This window comes from Balaenoptera physalus, assembly GCF_965194825.1.
Source record: "Balaenoptera physalus genome assembly, chromosome: 5".
NCBI classification, from domain to species: domain Eukaryota; kingdom Metazoa; phylum Chordata; class Mammalia; order Artiodactyla; family Balaenopteridae; genus Balaenoptera; species Balaenoptera physalus.
In genome coordinates, this window is record NC_138884.1 from 61,501,949 (window position 1) to 61,525,591 (window position 23,643).

The window sequence follows — 23,643 nt, forward strand, 5'->3', positions numbered from 1 at the left end:
TTATTTATTTATACAATTTGTTTTTAGGAAACCACATTGAAACTGTATATTTTACAAACAAAATAAACTATACTGTTCAAATATACCATTTTACATAAATAGTCGACTTAATCCTCCATCTTATGCAGCCAAGAAAAGATGCCACCTTTACTGTCAATCCAAAGAGGCTGGAGATGTTGCTTATATGAAACAGCTGGTGCACGACGGAACGCTCTGCTCTTACAAAGACCCATACAGCATATGTGTGCGCGGAGAGTGTGTGGTGAGTTCAGATTGCTTCCCCCAAAGCTTCGTACAGTAGTGTGCAATTCTACTTTTCCTTTCATTCATCTGCATATTTTCAAAAATATTTTAACTCTTTCTTATCTGAGATCACATTACAATGAGAATCTATGAATAGTTCAGTAGCTAAGCTAAATTTGGAAGAAATTGCAATTAATCAAATCAAACTTTGGTCACTGGCAAAATCAAGATTTAATTAGTTTTCCTAATTTCCAGCCAAATGCATTTTTGGAGGCTTCCTCTGATACCTCAAGGCTGGGAATACAACTTGGGAACCATGCCTTGGCTTTGAGTATGTTATAGTAGCCATCCACTAATACAGTACCAAGTCTTTTTTAAAAATTCAATGCTAAATGTGTTTTGTGCTGGCAGCTTTTTTAAAAATCTTTTTTAAAAATTCAATGTCTTTTTAAAAAATTCAATGCTAAATGTGTTTTATCATTTGTTTAAAAGATGATAGAAACTTCTCTTTCTCCCTGTCTCACCTTCCAATTAATTCTAAGTTTAAACACTGAATTCCACATCAGAACAAAAGTACTAGTGAAGATGCAAAACTGTCTTTTGCCCATTTAATCTTTTTTTTAATGCAGTTTACTTTTTGTTCATGTTCACAGGTTAAAGTGATAAGAAATTATCCTTATTAACTGAACACATTGCTCCTGTTTGATTCGTTTTCACTTCAGCACAACTAAAGTGTTATATAAAAGAATCTCAAATTCGCAGATGCCTCATAGCTGAACTAAAATTTCCCTAAAGTAGAATCTGTGTTTTGTTCATCTTTCACCTCCCACAGTATCTGGTGCATTAAATGTATATGTTGTCATTATTTTCTCTGCTCACTCTCATCCCAAACTTATGAGTGCAGTGTCATTACCATTATCCAACACTGATTTATATTAAGGACCTACCCCAGTTCAGAAAACTTTTCAGTAGTTCCCTGTTAAATTAATGTGAAAATATAAACTCTTCCTGATATTCAAGGCCTTCCACAGCCTGTGATTTGCAGATCTTTCACTATTCTTCACCACCATACAACACTAACTTTCCATTAGTTTAGGTATGGTTCAAATATTATTATCTGAACCCACTTTTGATGACTTCTATGGCTCTGTTTTAATCCCTTTTTATTCTTGAATGCCTTTCCACACCGTCTGTTCCTTCAGGGCACTATGAAAATCTCCACTACATCTGTGATGTTTTGTCTCACATCCCTTACCAACTTGTAAAGTCTGTACTAATAGACAACTCACTATTTTAGTATTCATCTTTATAAATATGAAGGCAACAAGGGAAAAAACACCTCTTAATTTTGTCTCCTCAGCGTCAACTGCAACTTCTGTGTTCCATAAATGTTTGATGATTGCCTATGTATGACGGGGGAAACACTTCATTAGACCGAGGGAAATTTATCCTTTACTGCCCAGAGTACAAGTCATTTTATTTTATAGTAGTTCTTTAAAAGACTGAGCGATTAATAATCAGAGCTAGAGAGGAAGTTTGCTTCCTGTCTGTGGGCCCATGATGAAACAAATGGTGTATCATTCTCCAGGATGCTGACCTTTACTTGACACGTTAAAATTAGCTACATTTAATATCTTCTCTCCCCAGAAAGTGGGCTGTGATAAAGAAATCGGTTCTAACAAGGTTGAGGATAAGTGTGGGGTCTGTGGAGGAGATAATTCCCATTGTCGAACCGTAAAGGGAACGTTTACCAGAACACCCAGGAAGCTTGGTAAGATGAGGTCTCTCATGAATTCAGTATCCTTTTCCATGATTTGCATTTGTTTGAGGCTTCTTTTAGGAATGCCGCGCTTTCTCTATAAACATAAAAAAATTAGCTGCTGATTTATTTTTATTCAGATTACCTTTTAAGGAATTATTTAAACAACTTTGACAATTCATACTCCATAGTGTCCATGATAAAAAATAAATCTACTAAATGTAGATAAGGAACAAATAAAACCAATATTAATTATAGTAGTTAAAATCTGTGTTTTGTTTAATTCTGTGTCCTTAATAAAATGCATTAAACCAATTATTAGAATTAATGCTTATTTTGAATTTTCTGTTGCACATAAATTGTTGATCAGAAGTTAAAAATATTATAAAACTTGAAATACAACTTTAAAAATATTACATTCATTTTACTTCTTTTAAAAGTGAACAAGTTTATCCTATTTATAAATCTATAAATCTAGGGTCTATATTTCACATAATATTTACAATTTTATATTAAACAAGTTTGAGGTACATACAACCAAAAAATAACCCGAGGTATAATTGCTTATGTGTTTGAATTTCTCTGCTTGTTACACAGTCAATGACCTGGACTTAGGCATGTGGTGAAGGTTCGCCAGATGGAAATAAAAGCAAATAATATGCAAAATTATTAGTATTTTCATAATAATTCATTGGAATTTTCCTAAGACTTAGATATAAACATTGATTACTGAATAATTTCTTTAAATTTGTAACAAATATTATTCAGTTATTCCACAAATTTATTGGACAAATGTCTTTGAGAATTCAGCATTTAAAGATAAATTTAATGTGAGGCTTCCCTTGAAAAGCTTCTCTTCCATCCAAGATATAGTCTCTTATAGAATAACAGAAAACAAGATAAAACAAAACAAAAACAAAGGTTTGGTTTACTTTGAGCACATTGTCATAGTGCTAATTCTTCCTTTTAGAAAAATAAGAAAGTATAAAAAACTGTTCTTTATCCAAATAGAGTAATTCTCTTAGTTCTTTTTACTCCCATTATACCCCAGGTACCCAGCTCAAGCCATTTCCACACATATCAGCTTTGCTCTTTGATATATTTAGAGCTAGGCAGAGGTAGGTGACTATATTCTAATGTGTTTTTCTTAAGCATTCCCTAACTCTAGTTACTGATATCTTTGCTATTCCTGTGTGATAATTTACTATGCTTTGTACTTTGAAAATTGTTAAAAATCAAATATTGCCGTTTCTGGCTGATTGTATTATTTTAATAAAGCAAACAGGATTAGAATTATATACATATACAGTGGTTTTGGTGGAGTAATGTGATTTTCTCCATCTTAATGTGAAATAATTTGCCGTGCTTTCTTTATTGCAGTTATGTGTTGTTCGTTTAGGTGTAAAATAATTAATTTGTTTTATTTCCAGAGTGAATGAATGTAAAGAAAATGGTTTTTACCATTATTATCCATTCTATATTATGTGTAATAAAAGGCAGTGATACTTTTTTTCAGATACCTCAAAAATTATGCTAAACCTGTGAATCAAGTTCTGAAGAAAAGAAGAAAGCTTTAATCAGTCTTACAGATTCAAACTGTTTGAAGATAATCTAACATCCATTTCTTTGAACTAATGTTATCATCGTAGTTATTCAATAGACTAATTAACCTTTTCCAACAGGGAAAAATTTAAGCAAGAGGTGCCATAAAGAATTCAAGTTGCTGGAAAATGAAATCTGCAAGTATTCAACTTCAAATCAACTATATCATTTCTCATTCATGCTTAGTCTTACTTTCATTGACTATTAACAGTTTACTGGCATTAGCTAACTGTTATAAATGCATTTTGATTTCAACATATAAAATTACAGAACATATTTTATATATTACCTAATAAAATATATATAGCTTATAGTATAGTCAATGAAACAACAAGACTTTGATAAACATGAACCCTCCACTAATTAAAGACATTCTATTTAAGGGAAGATGAGAGGCGCCTTCACTTTACCCAAAGGAGCTCGTAATATTTCTCTTGCTGAAACAAGGGAAGCTAAAAATGTACTGGGTAAGTTGTAGCAAACTGCAGAAAGATGGGCATCCATAAATGGCATCAAGCTGTTTTGCTACACTTGGCATCTTAAGCATGTTACTTCCAGCTATTGGTACTCAGGCAAACATGGTACATTTCATGTACTGAGTATCACCCAGGCTCAGGTGCTGAAAACCCTGACCCCAAAATGACCACTCCATTTAGTTAAGATACTAATAAATATTGTAAAAGAGTTAGGTAAATCTACACCAAGGTAATGATTATCCATATAGGAAATGACAGGAAAACAGATTTCTTTCTGATTCCATAAGCAATTTTGTATTTATAACTGAATTTCTGTCAATACGTAATATATGAATTATAGGTTTCATGATGTAATGAAGGTGTGTAAGTTGCATAATCTTCCTATATTCATTTTTTTCTTACAAACGAGGTAAAACATCTTGGTTTCTCTATTTGCCCTGATTATTGTTGATTTATGGTTAGGATCTTAATTCTAAATGATCTTAAGATAATTTTTAGGACACGTGATAATACTAAGAAAGTTTGTTATATAAGACAATGACTGCAATATGATTGATATGTGATTTTAAAACCCAAGACAACTTATTCAGCATATTGGTTTTGTGATTTCTCAATTAGAAGATTGAACTTAGGGTACGTGTAGAGGCAATGCACGACATAACCTGCAGACATATTCCAACCAAATCTACAGCATATATTTTAAAACATTCCCCTTTAAAACTTGTTTAAACCTTTCAAATTAATAGCTGATCACAATATAAATGAAAGCTACTCATTGATTTTTCTTTTGTAATTTCTTTAGAATAAAGTAGGTGTTTAAATCTGAAGATATTTCATTAATTAGAAGTTTAGCTGTTTATACTTGCCACTTAGGCTTTTAAAATAGTATACAGACAGATAAAATATCTCAAGAAGTTCACCAACTAATTGCACTAAAAATGGACCCCTATTCAAAAGGATGGTTTAGAAAACTAAAATCACATCAAGGGACACAGGGGAGTATAGTATTTGCCTGAATTATTGTTGACACAATTTGTAGGTCAGCACAAAATAAGTGACTAATGGGTTAGAAACTAGATTAATTTTTTTTCCTCAGCTTAATTAAAAAAAAGATTCCTCTGATCTTATGCCAGATGTCACAAAAGCTACCAATGCTTTGAAATTAATTTCTGAAACTGCTTCTTTCGGTTTATGGATGCCCTCTTCTGCACACAGGAGCAGTAAGAATGTAATGCCTGACTAACCATGGTTGTTGCTTTTGTTTTCTTCTTTGCTCCCTCCAATATTTACTACACATGCAAAGGGTACCTTAAGATGTTTGATATACCCCCTGGTGCTAGACATGTGTTAATCCAAGAAGACGAGGCTTCTCCTCATATTCTTGGTAAGTGTTTCTGTCTGCTGGCTCTGCTTTAACATGCACTGAAACATAGAAATGTCAAAGAAATAATATATAGATATAGATACATATGTATATATCTATATCTATATATACACATAAAATTCAAAATTATATGTAAATGCATTATTATGTGGGTTTTTTTGGTCATTTCTCCCAACTATTCTTTCTCTAAAATAAGAAATATTCAAAACTAGAGTTTTAATTTTTGGTGAAACCTGGGTTGGTTCATCATGACATGAGGGAAAAAAATAATTTCACAAGTTTGAAGTTGTTATGCATTTTTGCTCTGTATTAGGAGATGAGAAAAATAAATGTTAATAAAATGCACTAAATTAAGAATAATATCAGAAAAATTTGCCATGTTTATGTTGACAAATTAGTTCTGATATTTTGGTTGGTGCCATACTGCATGCCTCTTCTTTTAGTGCATTTTAAGTTCTTTGACTGAAAAGCAACCACATCTGGATTTTACTAGTCCAATAAAAATTTTCCTGATATCTGTTATGTGTCCAGTTTCTGACTGGCACATGCAGATTCATTTTCTGCATGTTTTCTGTTTATTATCTGCAAATTATCCTGTTTATAGTTTCCAAAAGAAGATTCTTTTCCTCCTTTATGAGAGGATCATGTAGAAATGTCACTCTAAAGGGGTTTGTATTCAAAGTGAATGTACAAATGTAAACATAGCTTTCACATATTCCTTGAGCTATAAAAGCACTAAGATTTCTGAAACTGACACATCTGTCAAACCTATGAAAATTTATAGTAAATTACTTTTCCAAACTTATGTAACTTAAAAGATGGATTGTTTTATGGTGTTTCATAGAATTTTTTCTTTTTGGTATTTAAAGTATATTCACTACTAGATTCCAAAATAGTCTCTGCTGTCTAGCTGTATTTCTTTCTCCAGTAACTGAAATTCCCTACTTTTCATTCTAGAATTCAGATTATTCTCCTTGGAAAAATTAGACTACTTTAAAAATTTCAAGGGGAATAAATGCATTTAACTAAAATTACTCATGTTTTCTGCACATTTTCAGTAATGGTAACAACTTTTGAAATTTTATTTCCTAACATCATTAAATACCGATGTACCTCCAAACTTTAAAATCCCATTTGTTATTTTTTATCCATTAGAGAAAGCATTTTATTTTATAATGTATAGTAAATCTATAGTATATTACAAATTCTATCACCAGTAAAGAGCTTTTCCTGGTCATATAAGTAGGTAATGTGACCTTAGAATTTTATAGTCATAAGGACTAATTGTTTGTTGGCCTAAAAATTAGTTCAACTATTTTGAGTACCTGTAATATTCTGACTTAACTTGAAAGAGATACACAGTAAAAAAGACATTATGTTATATTCTGTCCTAGCATAAATCATTTGTATTAATTGTTGTGGAAATAGCCATTATTTTAAAAATATTTCCACCTTCCTGAGGAAATGTATATGATGAATGGGTTAGAAACTGTTAACCTCTTCGACAGTGTTTTCAAATGGGAATATTTGTTAATTTTTATTTCTTACTTAACCATCTTGCCACTGTTTTTAACTGGTTAGGAACGCTTCTTGAGAATTTTGAATGCCTAATGAATGAAGTAGGAGTCCTATCAGAAGTAACACTCATTTTGATTGCTTTGATGCTCATAAACACGGTCTTTCATTTATGCAAGGGGATAGACTTAATATGGATCTTCAAAGCTGTAGTATGATAAAATAAAATGTATGCCGGTTACTCATTTTTCATCCTTCAGCAATTAAGAATCAGGCTACAGGCCACTATATTTTAAATGGAAAAGGGGAGGAAGCCAAGTCGAAGACCTTCATAGATCTTGGCGTGGAATGGGATTATAACATTGAAGATGACATTGAAACTCTTCACACCGATGGACCTTTACATGATCCTGTTATTGTCTTGGTATGTGGCATTACAGGCTCGCTATGTAGTTGGTTTAGTTTATATTTTTATAATTAATTTATCTCAAAACATGTTTACCTTGCTTGTTTTTTATAATTCCATTTATCCTCCCCTCTTTATTCTTTGGGCAATTTTGTCATATATTTTATTATATATATGTTATAAACCAAATAATACAGTATTATGATTTTTGATTTTAGTAATCAGTTATGTTTTAAAGACAAAAAGAGAAAAAATAGATTTTTATATTTAGCCACATATTTACCATCTCTGCTGCTCTTCATTTTTCTCTGTAAATCTGATTTTCCATCTAGTATCATTTACCTTCAATATAAAGAACTTCCCTTAGCATTTCTCGTGGTGCGGGTATGCATGCTAGCAAATTATTCTCTCAGCTTTCAGTTCTCTGAAAACATCTTTATTTCACCCTCATTCTTAAAGGATATCTTCACTAGATATAAAATTGGGGGTGGCTAGTTTTTGTTTTGTTTTTTTTCCTCTCTCAGCACTTTAAAGATGTTTTTCTGTTGTTGTAGGGAGTTCCAGGAATTTGGGGGCTGATCTAGGAAATAGATATGACCATGAGGTGGCAGTAGCACCCACACGTATTGTTTGGGTGATGCCTTAGCAGGTTTGCTTATGGGGCCACCATCAGGAGGGAGACAAGGGCAAGGTAACTCGTGAGGGAAGGGGAACTCGAGAAGGGGTTTAGGTGTCTAGGTGATGTCACTCAGCAGCACAGCGGGGAGACTCTGGGTCTGAGAACTCCAAAAGGTAGCAGCCGCTTGGGGTCCTGATAGCCACAAAGTCTTATTTATAATGAGTGGATTTGGGGTGCAAAGCAAGCAGGCTCCAGACGGCTAGAAATGTACTTTTTTGGGCCACATTTAAAACAACTGCATATGTGAAAATCTGAGTTTGGTGCCAGCTGGCTTTAGAGCTAATGGGTGGGTCTCAACTTGCTGTGAATAAATAAGCGACCTAGGGGTCGCCAATATACAGGAGCTGTCTTCGACTCATTTATGTAGCATTTGTCTTCTTGAAACTGTTATTTATGATGAGAAGTCAACCTCATTTACGTTGCTGCTGTGCATTTAATGTGTCAGTTTTCTCTGGCTGCATTTTACAATTTTCTCCTTATCTTTTTGTTTTGTTTTGGTGTGTTTGTTTCGTAGTTTGTCTGCGACATGCTTAGTTTGTGATGTTCTTTGTATGTATCTGGCTTGGGGTTCACCAAGCATCTTGGCTCTGTAGGTTGATGTTTTTCACCAAATTGAGGTAAATTTTCCATTATGTCTTCAAGTTTATGTTTTTTCCCCATCTCTTTCTTTTCTATTCCTGGGACTCATTTACATGTGTGTTAAACCAGTTGAAATTGTTCCACAAGTGTCTTAGACTTTGTTCATCCTTTTGTAATCTTTGTCTTTTCTCTGTTCTTCAAATTGGATAATTTCTGTTGAACTGTGTTCAAGTTCACTGACTGTCTTATGAGGTCTCCAATCTGTCATTGAGCCCATCCAGTAAAGTTTACATGTCAGATGGTGTACTTTTATTTTCTAGAATTTCCATTCGATGCTTTTTTCTTTTTTTATAATTTTCATTTCTCTGCTGGGATGTCCATGTATTTTCACTCATTATGTCCAACTTTTCCTCTAAGTCCTGAGGCTTCATACTGTCTGTTTCTATGGGTTGCTTTATTTTTTTTCTTGATGATGGTTCACATTTTCATACTTCTTAAACTTTTTTATTGTATACTGAGCAGTATAGATGACAAGTTGTAGGGCATTTGGTTTATGTTGCCTTCCTTAAAAGCACTAGGTTTTATTCTGTCTGGTAGTTAATTTATTGTCCGTTCCCACCAATACTTTGAGGCTTGGTTGATCCTTTCTTAGGGCTGGTCTATTTCAATTTTGTTCTTATTTTTATGGCATGGCTTTCTGGTGCCTTAACTGAATACCTGAAGTGTTAGGGAGGCCATAAGAACACCTAGAGCCCTCAGCCCTGCCTGTCCTCAGGTATCTCTGTCCTGCTCTCAGCCCTGCAGCAACCACTCATTCACAGACGGCATGGTGTCTTGGCCTGGGCATGCACGGACCAGCCCTCAGTCTCAGACCCATGCAGCTTTCTGGACCCCCCTCCACGAAGCCCCCTTTTCTTTAGTGCCCTGCCCTGAAAGTTCCAAAACTCCACCCTCCTGCTCAGTTCAGTGAGACTGCTGTCTTGGCTTGCGCTCCTGCTGCCAGTACCAGGGTCCAGACCTGGCCCTGTCAGGAAGCCGGGACCTGCCTGGCATGTTACTCTTCTCACAGGGATCATTGCCCTTTGCCATGTTATTCATTGCAGAAAAAATTCCCTCAAATGTTCTATCCAGTTTTATTGTTTTTAATATCAGGAAGGCAACTCTGTTACCTCCTCATGGACAAAAGCAGAAGCCATCAACTTAATCTGAATATTGTTAGATTCTGTATACCAATATTTATTGGATTCCCTATAAAAATATTCTACTAGTCTAAAATCAAATCTTCCCACTTAGTTCCAAGTCTTTTTTTAAATTTGAAAATTATTTCTCATTGATTAAGTGTCTGTTCAAATCTCTTGCCCATTGTTAAAGTAGGTTGCTTTTTTCTTTTTAAGTTTTCAGAGTTCTTTATATACACTCAATATATAAGTCCTCTGTGAAATGTGGCTTTCAAATATTTTCTTCTAGTCTGTAGTTTCTTTTCCTTCTCTTAGTAGTGTCTTTCACAAAGAAAATATTTTAACTTTACTGAAGTCCAATTTATCAATTTTTCCTTTTACGGATCAAGACTTTCTTATTATATAAGATTTTTTTTTTTGCCTAATCCAAGGTCAAAATATTTTCTTTTTATGGTAAGTTTTATAGTTTTACATTTTACATTTTAATCATTTAAATTTATGAACCATTTAGGCTAATTTTTGTATACATTTTGTCTAGGTTAGGTTCTTAGTTTTGCATGTGGATGTCCATATTATCTATCGTTGCATAACAGATTACCCCAAACTTGGTAGCTGAACACAAGGAACATTATTATCTCATAGTTCCTCTGGGTCAGGTATCTGGTAGTAGCTTACCTGGCTAGTTCTGGCTCAGGGTATCTCACGAGGATGCGCTCAGCTGTGGCGGCAGTCACCTCAAGCCTCCAATGCGGAGAATCTTTTCAGTTCCCGGCTCAGTCACGTGGTAGTTGAAAGGCCTTGGAAGATTTCTCCCAAGCTTCTTCACATGGTGGTTGGCAGGCCGCTGTTCCTTACTACATGAGCCCACTGGCTGCTTAAGTGTCCTTATCACATGACAGCTGGCTTCCAACAGTGAGTGATTCAAGTGACTGAGAAAGTGAGAGAGTGCAACCAAGACAGAAGTCAGTCTTAACCGTAATCTTAGAAGTGACATCCTTTCATGTCTGCTGCTATTTACTAGAAGCAAGTCACTGAGTCCAGCCCCCCACTGAAGGGGAGGAGAATTAAGCTCCATTTACTGAGAAGGAAAGTGTCAAAAGACTTGTGGACACATCTTTCAAGCCGCCACAATGTCCAGCACCATTTGTTGAAAAAACTGTCCTTTCTCCATTAAATTGCCTTTTCATCTATGTCGAAAATTAATTGCCCAAATTTAAGTGGGCTTATTTCTGGACTCTCATTCTCTTCCTTAGGTTAGATAATTTTATAGGAAAATATACATTAATCAAACTCTTATTTAGATTATTTTAAGTTTGAATGATTGGAGATCAGAAGCTCTGTTTTACTCGTATGTAATGACAGAGCGTTCTTTTCCAGGAGCACAGGTGTCTGGCCTCAGAGCCCTGCCTTAAGTCTTTGCCAGTGATATTAGTGTGACCCCAGGGAGCCATGTGGGCTGGCGATATAAGAAGGAGATGCGTAGCTAGGACAGGGGTTATGGACAAGCAGTGCTCTGTCATCATGGCCTTTCTTTTCCTCTCTGAAAGATTGGAACCCCAGGTTCGGAGCCCCAGAGCATGGCAGCTAGGCCGTCTGGGGTTGAAAGCTTAGACATCTGGCCACATATAAGGGCCAATATAGGGACTGATGCTCAATTTTTAATACTGTTTTAAACACAAAGACTAAGGGGGAAAAAAGAGAACCCAGATAACCAAATCCTTCATCCTAGCAGGTTTAGTATCAGACAAAAGCTGTTTCTAAAAGTTTAGTTTAAAATACTAATGAACTACACGTTTCTCCTTTTGTGTAATGGATATAATCCTATAAAAGCTACATGAAGTCAGTAAAAACTATTTTTTTAAAAAAGAGTGCTTTGCTAATGAACTAAAAATCAAATAAAAAACTGAGAATATGTTTGCAAAGTTTCTTTTAAAAAGGATTAATTTTCCTATTGCATAGATTATTTAGGAAAAAAGGTATGTATAGCAATAAAAAAAAGAGGACCTAACATGAACATGCAACACATAGTGGACAAAATACAAGTGACCAATAAACTTAGGAAAATTAAACTTTACTATTTATCAAATAAATAGCAATTAAAACAACAATCTTTTGCCCATTCGGTTAACAAAGAGGAAAATGATATAATATGCAGTGCTGAATGGGGGCATTGTCATATACTTTCATTATGAAAGTAATAATTGTTCTAACTATTCTGAAGGGCCATTCACTAGTCTATTATGAGAGCTATAAAAAAGTGTTTGTACCCTTTAGCACACTAAAGAGAATCAGAAATCATCACAAAACTGGGGATAAATTTTAATCAAAATATAAATATTCATTTATATGATTAAATAACGCACACTAGGATTAAACACTATGCTGACATTTAAAAGTATGTCTTCAAAGAATATTTACTGTCTTGGGAAATGTGTGTGACACATTAAGTGAAATAAGCAGGACCAGAAAAGTATGTATGTGTACACACACGCACACACACACACACAGATAATATGCAAATATCTTGAGGCAATATCCCAAAATAATAAAACTGACTTTAGTTTTCTCTGGTTTACTGGAATTATGGATGATTTTTATTTTCTTTATATTTTTCCATGATGTCTATATTTTCTGGATGGAACATTATTATCTTTATTATCATAACAAAACAGTCTTTCAAACAATAATTTTTAAGTACACTCAGGAGATATATAACTTGAGGAAATTTGTGGTGAATTTTATTGTAAGGTTATTATTTTTATAACAAATTTTTTTCTTACTCTTCGATGGATTTTTTTTTTTACTTTTTAATGTCAAGATATTTTATATGTTTGCTTTTTTTTTTTTCTTAAACAGGGCATACCTGTACTTTAGTGATAGAAAAACATTCTATTTTTAGAAGCTACTTGAAAGTCTTCCAATTTTAATAAGATACACATTCTGAAATATTTGTCATTTTTTCATTCAAATTTAAAACTCTCTCAGGTGATTTACATATCTATTTCATGTGTATGTTAGATTATACCTCAAGAGAATGATACGCGCTCTAGCCTGACATATAAGTACATCATCCATGAGGACTCTGCACCTACAATCAACAACAACAATGTCATCCAGGAAGAATTAGATACTTTTGAGTGGGCATTGAAGAGCTGGTCTCAGTGTTCCAAACCCTGTGGTGGAGGTAACAATTGAACACATTTATTATATTAAAATGTAATTCATATAAAAGCCAATCTTCTTCCTTCTGCCTTAAGGATTGTCTCTAATTGAGGCCACAATCTGAGAAACACCAACTATAACCACAACTGAATAATACAAAGCATTTTGACTGAAATCTCAGGATCTACCAAGGATAGGAATCCATTCATAACAGTGGTAGACCTTCTTAAAATCCCCTTGCCTTTCCTCCTTGTCTCATATGCATGTAGTGGTACCCTTAGTCACTTTACTCTTTCCAGACTCTCCCAAATTCAGTGTCCTCTGGTTCTTGCCTTTCTTCTTTTCCACTTTTACTTTCCATACCTATGCATTTCTTTTCAGTGTTAATAATGAAAGAGCTCTTAGTTGCACTATGTACCAGATACCATTTTACGTATTAATGATGAATGCTCACAATGGCTCTATGAGGTCAGTACTATTATTACCTCTATCGTACTGATAGGGAAACTGAAGCACAGGGGAGATCAGTAATTTGCCCGGGGCCATGAGATACAAACCCAGGGAGGTAGTCTGGCTTCTTCACACATGTTCATACTGCATTCTGCTGCCTCTCTGCTCTCTCTAGAGCAGATCCATTAAGCTGTTCTCAGAGTTTCTCAGTCTCTGCCATCATCCATTCCTCTAGTTCAGAACAACAAATGCTCCAGAATGGAACTGGCCTAGACAGAATTCTCTCACAATGATACTGAATAATTGAGAACAAGAAGTTATTTTGTTGTTTGTATAGGGAATGCCTGGGTAAATATTTCATGATTTTAAACTCAAGGATGTATTTTTAAAGGTTTTTTTTTTCTCCAAAGGGGGCATAAAATGTTTTTAGATAATTATTTTAAATGACACTTTATTCATCACAAGATGCTCATTTAATTTGGATCCTCCCTTCTATTGTATTGTCAACATCTACTTGGTCACAAGACTTACCAGATACACTTTTTTGATATCTACCAGATCTATTCCTCCCTCACCAGGTTTCCTTCACAACTTTGGAAGGGAAGATTATTGCAAAGGTCTCTTAACTAGCCAACTAAATTTAATTTTCTTCTCTTCATTTATTTCCAGGGTAATTTTTCTTGAATGGATGAATGAATGAATGAATGAATGAATTTCAGTAGAATTATATTACTTCCCTGATTCAGATCCTTCAGTCTCCTAATGTGTTACCCTAAAGACACAACATAATTCTTTTTTTTACGGGGGTATAGTTGTTTTACAATGTTGTGTTAGTTTCTACTGTACAGCGAAGTGAAGTAGAGTTCCCTGTGCTATTCAGCAGATTCTCATTAGTTGTCTATTTTATACTTGTTATTGTATACATGTTAGTCCCAATCTCCCAATTCATCCACCCCCCTTTTCCCCCATTGGTGTCCATATGTTTGTTCTCTACGTCTGTGTCTCTCTTTCTGCCTTACAAACCGGTTCATCTGTACCGTTTTCTAGATTCCATATATATGCGTTAATATATGATATTTGACACAACATAATTTATGTAATATTCTTGCCCAAAGTGAAAACCTGAATGAATCTAATCATTAGTTGACAAACCCAAATTGTGGGACATTTTACAAAACAGCTGGCTTATACATTTCAAAAATATTAAAAGACAAAAAGAGGCTCAGAAACTATTCCTAACTAATTCTGTGAAAACTAAATGCAGTGCATGATCATCGACAGGAAAAACATTGCTATAAGGAACATTCTAGGGACAATTGATAAATTTTGAATATCATCTTTATACTAGATAATAGTATTATATTTGTGTTAAATATTCTGATTTCAAGATTATATTGTGGTTATGTAAGAGAACGTGCTTGTTATGAGCTGAGGTATTTAGAAGTGAAGAATCAGGATGTCAGCAACTTACTCTCAAATGGTTCAGCAACATTTTATATATAAATGTATATATATTATGTGTATTATATATTATAATTAATATATATATAAATATATATCAAATATGGTGACACAGTAACACAAGGTTAATCTAGATGCAAGGCATGTAACATGTTCATTGTGCTTTCCTTACACCTTTTTTGTAGATTTGAAATTTTTCAAAATTAAAAAATATATACACATATTTTTTTTAAACGTCTAAGTCAGTGCTTGTGGAGACCTTCAGTAATTCCCTGGATACAGTCCAAACATTTGTCTGGCATTCAAGGCTTTTAAGAACAGATCCTTTCCCATCTCCCACCCACTTCACATATGGTACTTCAGCCGTTCAAAGAGACCTACAATTTTCTATATGTCTTTTCTGTAGAAGCCTATGTCACTGGGTATTGTCGCCATAGTTTTCATATCTGATTCTCACAGGAGACATTTATCAGGGTCTAGTTTATTAACAAGCATGCAGTTGCTATTTAATACTTTGTAATATTTATTAAAGATAAAGGATTTTTGTTTATTTAATTTTTATTTAACTATTTAATTTGCTTCTGAAACTTCAGCACCTAGAACAGTGCCTGACTTATGACTCAATAAATATTTGATGAATGAATGAATGAGTGAATGATCAAATGTATGATGGAATGAATAAGTGATTAAATCCAAAGAAATATATTTCCCTTACCAGGTTTCCAGTACACTAAATATGGATGCCGTAGGAAAAGTGATAATAAAATGGTTCATCGTAGCTTCTGTGAGGCCAACAAAAAGCCAAAACCTATTAGAAGAATGTGCAATATTCAAGAGTGTACACATCCACTGTAAGTGTTTATTTTAACTATCATATACTCAGGACAAAATAAAAAGGATTTAAATGTCTTTAGCTCTTTTTAGTTCTAACTTAATTTTTAGTCAAAGCTAATACATATACCTGGTTACAATGGTCAGATCATTTCACAGGAATTGTATAAAGCTGTAGTCCTGTGGGGTTTTTTCCCCATATCTCTGCTTCTCAAAAATAACTGCTTTCATTTATTCTTCTCTTTTTTTATTGAAGTATAGTTGACTTACAATATTGTGTTAGTGTCAGGTGTACAGCAAAGTGATTCAGTTATGTATTTTTTTTCAGATTATCTTACGTTACAGGTTATTACAAGATATTGAATGTATCAATAGTTCCCTGTGCTATACAGTAAATCTTTGTTGCTTTTCTATTTTATGTATAGTAGTTTGTATCTGTTAATCCCATACTCTTAATTTATCCCTCCTCCCCTCCCTTTCCCCTTTGATAACCATAAGTTTGAGTTTGTTTTCTATGTCTGTGAGTCTCTTTCTGTTTTATATATAGATTCATTTGTGTGTGTGTGTGTGTGTGTGTGTGTATCAATACTGATATTGATATTCAGAGTTCATATTATTCTCACAACATGTGTCTCTCTTGACAGTTGAGTCACTTAGCATGCTCTGCTTATGTTTCTTTTCTTATTAAACTTTGTTTCTCCTAGAGTTAGTGAATGTCTTGATTTTTATGCCTCATTTTCTACTACTTTTCACTAAGTCATCCCCAAACTCTTCTCCTCTAAATGCTACACACTCAAGTATCCTGTCCTTGTGTCTTCTTAGAGACATGTCCCAGAGAGTTCTCTGTGTTCTAGCTCCTGCCTGAGCTCCTACACAGCTTCTGTCCTGGGGCTTCTTTTTACCATCCTCCAAGGGATTCCTACTGCATGTCTCTTGTATTGGATCTCCTGTTTTCTGCATTCTTTTTCTTATCTTTTAGAGTATTCATTCATTCTGATAGGTCATATCTTTCAGTCGTTTCATGAAAAAAACTATATACAAAGGAAAAATTTTATATAAGAATTAAGCTTCTATGCACCTAAGAAAAGTATATAAGAGGTTAAAATATAAGGGTATATAAGAAGTCTTTCTTCTGCTCTTAATCTTGATCATCTGGACACACACGTATGTATACCATTCCAACCTATAATATATTTTTCTCAGAATTTATAAACTTGCTCCATTATTTTCTAGACTCCAGTGATGCTCTTGAAAAGTCATTTGCTACTCTAATTCTCAATTATTTCTATGTGACCTCTCTTTTTTTTCTGTCTTTCAAAGTTTGTAGGATCATTTTGTTCTTAGTGTCTTGAAATTTCATAGTGATAAACTGCCTTCGTGCTCATTTTTTCTCATCTCTTGTGCTGTATACTTGTAGACTTTTTAAAACACAAAACTAATATCTTTTACCTCTGGGAAATTTTCTTGTATTTTTTCTTTGAAAAGTTTCCCCTATGATTTTCAGTATTCTTTCCGGGAAATTTGTAGTTAGGGTTTCTAGACAGATCTAATTCTTTTCTTTTCTTTTCTCTCCTGGTATTTACTGTTCTTCCTGCTGAATTTTTCCATTTTTGCTATTATGTCATTAACATCCAAGAGAGTTTTAACATCCAAGCGCTGTTTTGTTTATCAAATGTTCTGTTTTCCAGACATTTGATTCTTATTTCAAAGATGTAATATATTCGTTTACCTTTTTTAGGCTCTTAAAGATGATTTGCTTTTTTGTGCATTACTTCTTCTATTTCTTTTTGCCCTTCGTTCAGCATTTGTGTTAGAGACTTTCTATGTCTGGTGAACATTGGCTGTTCACATGTGTATAGACTGCAGCATTAAACTGCTGTATGATACATAGGAATGTTATGGAGACAGGAGATCCTGAGAGTTCTCGTCACAAGGAGAATTCTTTTTTCTTTTCTTTCTTTGCATCTATATGAGATGATGGATGTAACTAAACCTGTTGTGGTAGTCACCTCACAATATATGTAAATCAAACCATCATGCTGAACACTTTATGAGTGTATGCCATTTTATGTATTTTTTTATTGTCATTCTGGGAATTTCAGGAGGGAATAAAGGTAACAAAAAGTATCTATGACTATGAAGTATATACTTCTCATGTTAACACCTGTCTTTAAATGAGAGTCACAGTGGAAGCCTTCAAAATTGAGTAAAATTTCTTAGTTGCCACAATTCATTCTACTGCCAGTTGAAAACCTATGGCAGTCTTAAACTCTGAATAGCAAAGACTGCCAAGGTTTTAACCTGTTTATATTTTGGTGCTCCATACATACGAAAAGAAAAAAAATTGCACAGGGAAAGTAACTTTGGAAAGGATAAATAGTATGCCTCCATTACATACTAACAGATTGATTACCTAGTTGGAATCAATGGTGACAACCCTTTGGGACATATGCAATGACGAACTGTCTGTCATATTGTATCCATAGCTAATTTGGAGAGGGCTGGGGCACTGACATTGAATTTGGACATAGAATTTGGGAATGTCCCATAGGAAATCTTTTTGAAAATAAATTCCTTGGAAATACTTCTATCAGGTACATTCATGGAAGCAGTTTCTGCTCAGGCCCAGATGCATACAACCTTTACCTTTTGATCAGGTCCAATAAGGGCCTATATGAAGAACTGAATTTTCCAAACAAGATGGGTATGTCAGGTAGCCTTCACAGCAACAATCATAGGGATGGAACTGTAATCTCATTTAGAATATTCAAACATGAGTAAACTCATGAGGTAATGAAAAAGCAGCAGCAACCAAATCACCTTGTCATAGCAGGCATCAGATGGAGCCTTTTTACATTTCCTTTCAGATATTTAACACAGTGAGGCAATATGGCTGAGAATGAGTTGGTTTTATTTATTTTAATGAGTTGGTTTCTATTTTATTTTATTTTTATTGAAGCATAGTTGATTTACAATGTTGTGTTAGTTTCAGGTAGACAGCAAAGTGATTCAGTTATACATATGTATATGTATGTATATGTTCTTTTTCAGATTCTTTTCCCTTATAGGTTATTACAAAATATTGAGTAGAGGTCCCTGTGCTATATAGTGGGTTCTTGTTGATTATCTCTTTTATATATAGCAGTTTGTATCTGCTAATCCCAAACTCTTAACTTATCACTCCTCCACCTCCTTTCCCCTTTGGTAACCATAAGTTTGTTTTCTATGTCTGTGAATCTATTTCTGTTTTGTAAATAAGTTCATTTTTAGCATAGTTTTAGATTCCACATATAAGTGATATCATGATACTTGTCTTTCTCTGACTTCCTTCACTTAGTATGATCATCTCTAGGTCCATTCGTGCTGCTGTAAATGGCATCATTTCATTTTTTATGGCTGAGTAATATTCCATTGGATATATGTGCCACATCTTCTTTATGAGTTGGTGCTATTTTGGGAAACTACCACCATGCCTGAATCTAAGGGGACAACTTTAAGATGAGTTTCAGAAACCCTCTGTGGATGATTCTTTTGGAAAAGAGAAGGTTGTTTCAGAGTCACTGGGAGGCAGAATACTAGGGCATAACAAATAGATGTGCCCCGCCTAGGACTGTTAGAAAGTTTTAAGACTTTTTGTTTGATGTGCCCGTCTTTCTGAACCTGCCCCGCGGCGGGGCGGGGCGGGGCACGTCATTCAGAGGGCAGAAAGAGCTAGGCTTGCGGTGCAGGGAGGGGCACACCACGCAACCCGGTTGCCAAGTTAAGTGTTAACCCTCATCCTCAGCTGGGCGGCAGAAGAATGGGAGCACTGCACCAAAACCTGCGGCAGTTCCGGCTACCAGCTCCGCGCCGTGCGCTGCCTCCAGCCGTCCCACGATGGCACCAACCGCTCGGTGCACAGCAAGTACTGCGTGGGTGGCCGTCCGGAGAGCCGCCGGCCTTGTAACAGAGTGCCCTGCCCGGCCCAGTGGAAAACGGGGCCCTGGAACGAGGTGGGTGTGCGAATTCTGTGTGCGTTGGCTGGGGGGTGAGGGGGGAGGGGTAAGCACGTGAGTTGTATTTTAATTTGGCTTCCGTATCAGGTAGGCTTTGTGTGAATTGAGAAACTGTCACGTATTTGGGAAGCATTACGCATCTGTCGGTATTAGGAAAAAGTCACAGGTTAAAACAGTGTTTGCATGAAAGGTGAGTTGATGGGGGCAAACCACGTTTGGATGTCTTGTGACACAGAGGCCTCTGAAAGGTGACTGATCTTCTGTCCCGTAGTTTTTCAGGACTGCACCTTTCCTCCTGGGTGCATTCCAAATCCCTGACCTTGAATGCAGGGCCCTGCCCCATTTGACACCACACGAACGCTTCTTTTTTTTCTTTTTGTTGAAGTATAGTTGATGTAACGTTACCTTAGAGTCAGGTGTACAACTTAATGATTGGATATTTGTATACATTGCAAAATGATAACCATAGTAAATCCCATGATAACTCTTCTTAGTTCGTCTTCCTTCATTCTAACTCTTTGTCCCAGTCTGAGTAAACTGTTGACTGTTTCGAAGACCACGCTGGTCTGAGCCTCCTCCCTTTTGGCTGGCTTGCCCTTCCCCCTCCTCCTGTGTGACCATCTCCCCCTCATCCACCAAGGCTCAGCTCCATGGTCCAAAATACCACCTTGCAGGGGTGCCCTTGCCGGCAGTCCTTCCCCTGCACTCCAAAGGCAAAGAGGCCTGTCAGTGGCTTGCTGATCCCAGCAGTGTATCGGAACTCCTGTCTTTGAGCCTGTGCTCACCATTAGTCCATGCATTTCTCAAAAAACCAGGTGCTTTGCTTCCCCAGCGCCCAGTCGGTGCCTGTCCAAATGACGTCTACTTGGTGACTGGCTGAATCAGTGTCTCAGTGCCCGTATTATCCACAGTTCTTTGATATATCTAAACACTCCAAATGAAGAATCAGGGGGTGATAGTAGAGTGGATTGGAGGAAAGGGCAGCAAAAAGTAGATAGAGGACAAAGGAGGAAGTGGAGAGCAGGCCCAGGAGGGAAGGAACAGGCAAACGAAAGTGACCTGCCCAGGACCTTAAGGATAACTCATGTCTCGCTCTCCTCAGAGTCCTGGAACAAGCATCCCTCCTCTACAGCTCCTACCTAGAGCAATAGCGCGGCTGCTTCTGGGCTTAGTTTCAGAGCAGTTAGCCCATTCCTTAAAGAAAGGAATTTGTGGGAATAGAGTAATAGTAGTTCCAAAGAGGTTTAATTAACCAACATAGCATGGCAGTAAATTCACCATTTGTAAGGAAGGTGAGAGAAGGGGAAGCTCGATCCATGATGGGCTCTCTGAAAACGGGCTCCACTACTGCTTTTAGGAACTACAGAAGGTGTTACATTATAACAATGACTTGTTTGGCATCAAATGCTTACTACATGCCAAGCATAACTGTTTTATATACATTGTCTCCTTTGCCTTCATTTAGTCCTACAGCAATTCTGTGAAGCTTTCAGAGAAAGAACAATGCTCCTAGGGTATAAAGCTAGGATTCTCTTGTCTCCCAAGTCACTGTAACACTGGGCCGTAGAGAAAGAACTCCAGAGCTGTGTATGCGTGTGTGCTTGTGTGTGCATGTGTGTGTATGAGTGTGCACATGGGGAAAGGAAGAAAGTCCTGGTGGAATAAACATCTATAATCACAGCCTTTGTTTCTGTAGTGTTCAGTAACCTGCGGCGAAGGGACAGAGGTGAGGCAGGTCCTCTGCAGGGCGGGTGACCACTGCGATGGTGAAAAGCCTGAGTCTGTCCGAGCCTGTCAGCTGCCTCCCTGTAATGGTAGGTGTGACACTGATTGATTTCACTGTTCTGATCATGGTTTTTGAGACTCAAAAAGCAGAACTTCCTTTCTGGGCAAGCTCTGGAATTTCCATTTGCTTACTGAAAAATGACTAAAGGAAAACACCCTTGAAATATTAGCTTAATAGAGTTCTTTAAGATGGGTGTCTGCGGCAATGTCCCCTCCAGTTCGTTATCATAACCGCTGCGGCCTCTGTGGTTCCCAGTAGGCAGTAATGCTGGGGTGAGGGCCGTGTCGTGTATATGTAGCTTCTGTCAATTTGTGTTTCTAGAAGGAGCTACTTGTTTTCTCTCTTTGATTTTCTTTATAACTTCACATCATTGTCAAAGGCATAATAATGCAGAAGGTTTGGCAATACTTTACTAAAATCATTCAATTTAGGCATGTGGATGATAAATGTCTTTCACAAAGCCACTTCCAGTACCTGCCCATCCATCTCCATAGGCTTGAACAGCGTGCTTTTAAAATAGATACCTTGTGCATATGCTAAAGTTTGCCTAACTTACTCTTGCCATATTGCAAAAGCAGTCTCTTTTCTTTAAAGTACAGATCTTCCTCAATTTACAGTGGAGTTACATCCTGATAAACTCATCCTAAGTTGAAAATACTGTCAGTCGAAAATGCATTTAAAACACCTAACCTACTGAACACCATCGCCTAGCGTTAAACATGCTCCAAACACTTACGTTTGCCTACAGTTGGGCAAAATCATCTAACACAAAGCCTATTTGGTAATAAAGTGTTGAATACCTCATATAATTTATTGAATACTATACTGAAGGTAAAAGACAGAATGGTTGTCTGGGTACAGAATGGTGATAAATGTGTCCGTCATTTGCCCTCGTGATCGCCTGGCTCACCGGGAGCTGCAGCTGCTGCCCTGCCCAGCATCACAAAAGAGAATCATTACATGTATCACTAGCTCAGAAAAGATCCAGATTCAAAGTACGGTTTCTACTGAATGCATATGGCTTTCACACCATCATGAAGTCCAAAAATCGTAAGTAGAACCGTCATAAGTCAGGGGACATCTGTATAATTTCAATTTGCTATTGTAAAACAAATAGCATATATTGGATGGTTTCAGTTTCTATCACTGTCTCCTTCTTCCTCCTTTTCTGTCTCTCTCTGCATCTGTCTGTGTCCTTTGTGTCTCATTTTGTATCTCCACTTTTCTCTCCTCTCTTTTCCTCTGTGGGTTTCGCTCTCTGTCTCTGACTTTCTGTCACTTGCTGTCTGTATGTTGCTCACTTTCTGTGTATATCACTCGTGCTTTTTCCACCTCACTCTTTCTTCTCATTCTCTCTCTCTCTCTCTCTCTCTCTCTCTCTCTCCCTCTCCCCCTCTTAGTCTCCCTACCTCTACCTCTTTTCTCTCTTTCTCCTGCTCTCTCCCTTTCCTCTTCTCTCTCTCCTCATCTCTTCCTCTCTCCTTTTTCTCTATTTCCCTCTTTTTCTCTCTGACACTCCTCCTTCCCCCTTTTCTGGCACGTGTGTCTGTCAGTGTCTCTCTTTCTCCTCCACTTTTCTCTGTCCTTCCTCACCCTCCCTGCCCACCTCCCTGTCTCTGCCACTCTGCATCTGTCTCTCCATCTCCCCGTGTCTCTTGCCTTCCCTGCCTTCTCTCTTTCCCAGCCCCCATGTCCCTTCCCCTCTGATTCTCTGTGCCTGTCTCTCTCTCCCTCTCTCTCTTCCTATCCTCCCACTGCCTGTCTACTCTTCCAAAGAAACCTTATAAAATATTTCTTTGTACATTTTCCTTTGAAATGTGGGGTGGCATGAACAAGTATGACCATGAGGGGGAGACAAAGGACTTACATATTTAATCATTTTTCTCTGGAAAGTATATTTGAAACTTCAAACCACAAGTCAAAGCCAAAAGAACAAATTTACCTAGTTAGAAGCTATAACGTTTCCCGTCACCATAGTATTTTACTCTTACATAGGCATTACTGTCAGGAGGTTAAACACTTTTCGAGTAAGCTTTATTGATCTTAATAACTGGTAGAGGTATATATTTCTGCAAATATGCCCAACTGTCAGCAAGAATTTGCTTGATACTTTTCCTTAAGCCAAAAGAAAATGTTA

The 23,643-nt window shown here is 36.3% G+C and overlaps 1 protein-coding gene and 1 long non-coding RNA gene across 6 annotated transcripts in view; one reads left to right on the top strand and one right to left on the bottom strand.

Moving 5' to 3' along the window:
- Nucleotides 1-23,643, bottom strand: part of LOC309661903 — a 1,098,809-nt gene that overhangs the window by 871,762 nt on the left and 203,404 nt on the right. The gene's annotated exons all lie outside the window — the stretch shown is intronic.
- Nucleotides 1-23,643, top strand: part of ADAMTS3 (ADAM metallopeptidase with thrombospondin type 1 motif 3) — a 283,209-nt gene that overhangs the window by 255,039 nt on the left and 4,527 nt on the right. For 3 of the 5 annotated variants that reach the window (XM_082463723.1, XM_082463724.1, XM_082463725.1), the window contains exons 14-21: nt 129-262; nt 1,891-2,014; nt 5,384-5,464; nt 7,240-7,403; nt 12,840-13,005; nt 15,613-15,745; nt 19,510-19,717; nt 21,417-21,534. In XM_082463723.1, coding sequence (XP_082319849.1) covers nt 129-262; nt 1,891-2,014; nt 5,384-5,464; nt 7,240-7,403; nt 12,840-13,005; nt 15,613-15,745; nt 19,510-19,717; nt 21,417-21,534 — 1,128 coding nt within the window. Of the gene's footprint in view, nt 1-128; nt 263-1,890; nt 2,015-3,684; nt 3,746-3,987; nt 4,072-5,383; nt 5,465-7,239; nt 7,404-12,839; nt 13,006-15,612; nt 15,746-19,509; nt 19,718-21,416; nt 21,535-23,643 lie in introns of all 5 variants that reach the window. The other 2 variants (XM_082463727.1, XM_082463726.1) reach the window with 2 other exon arrangements.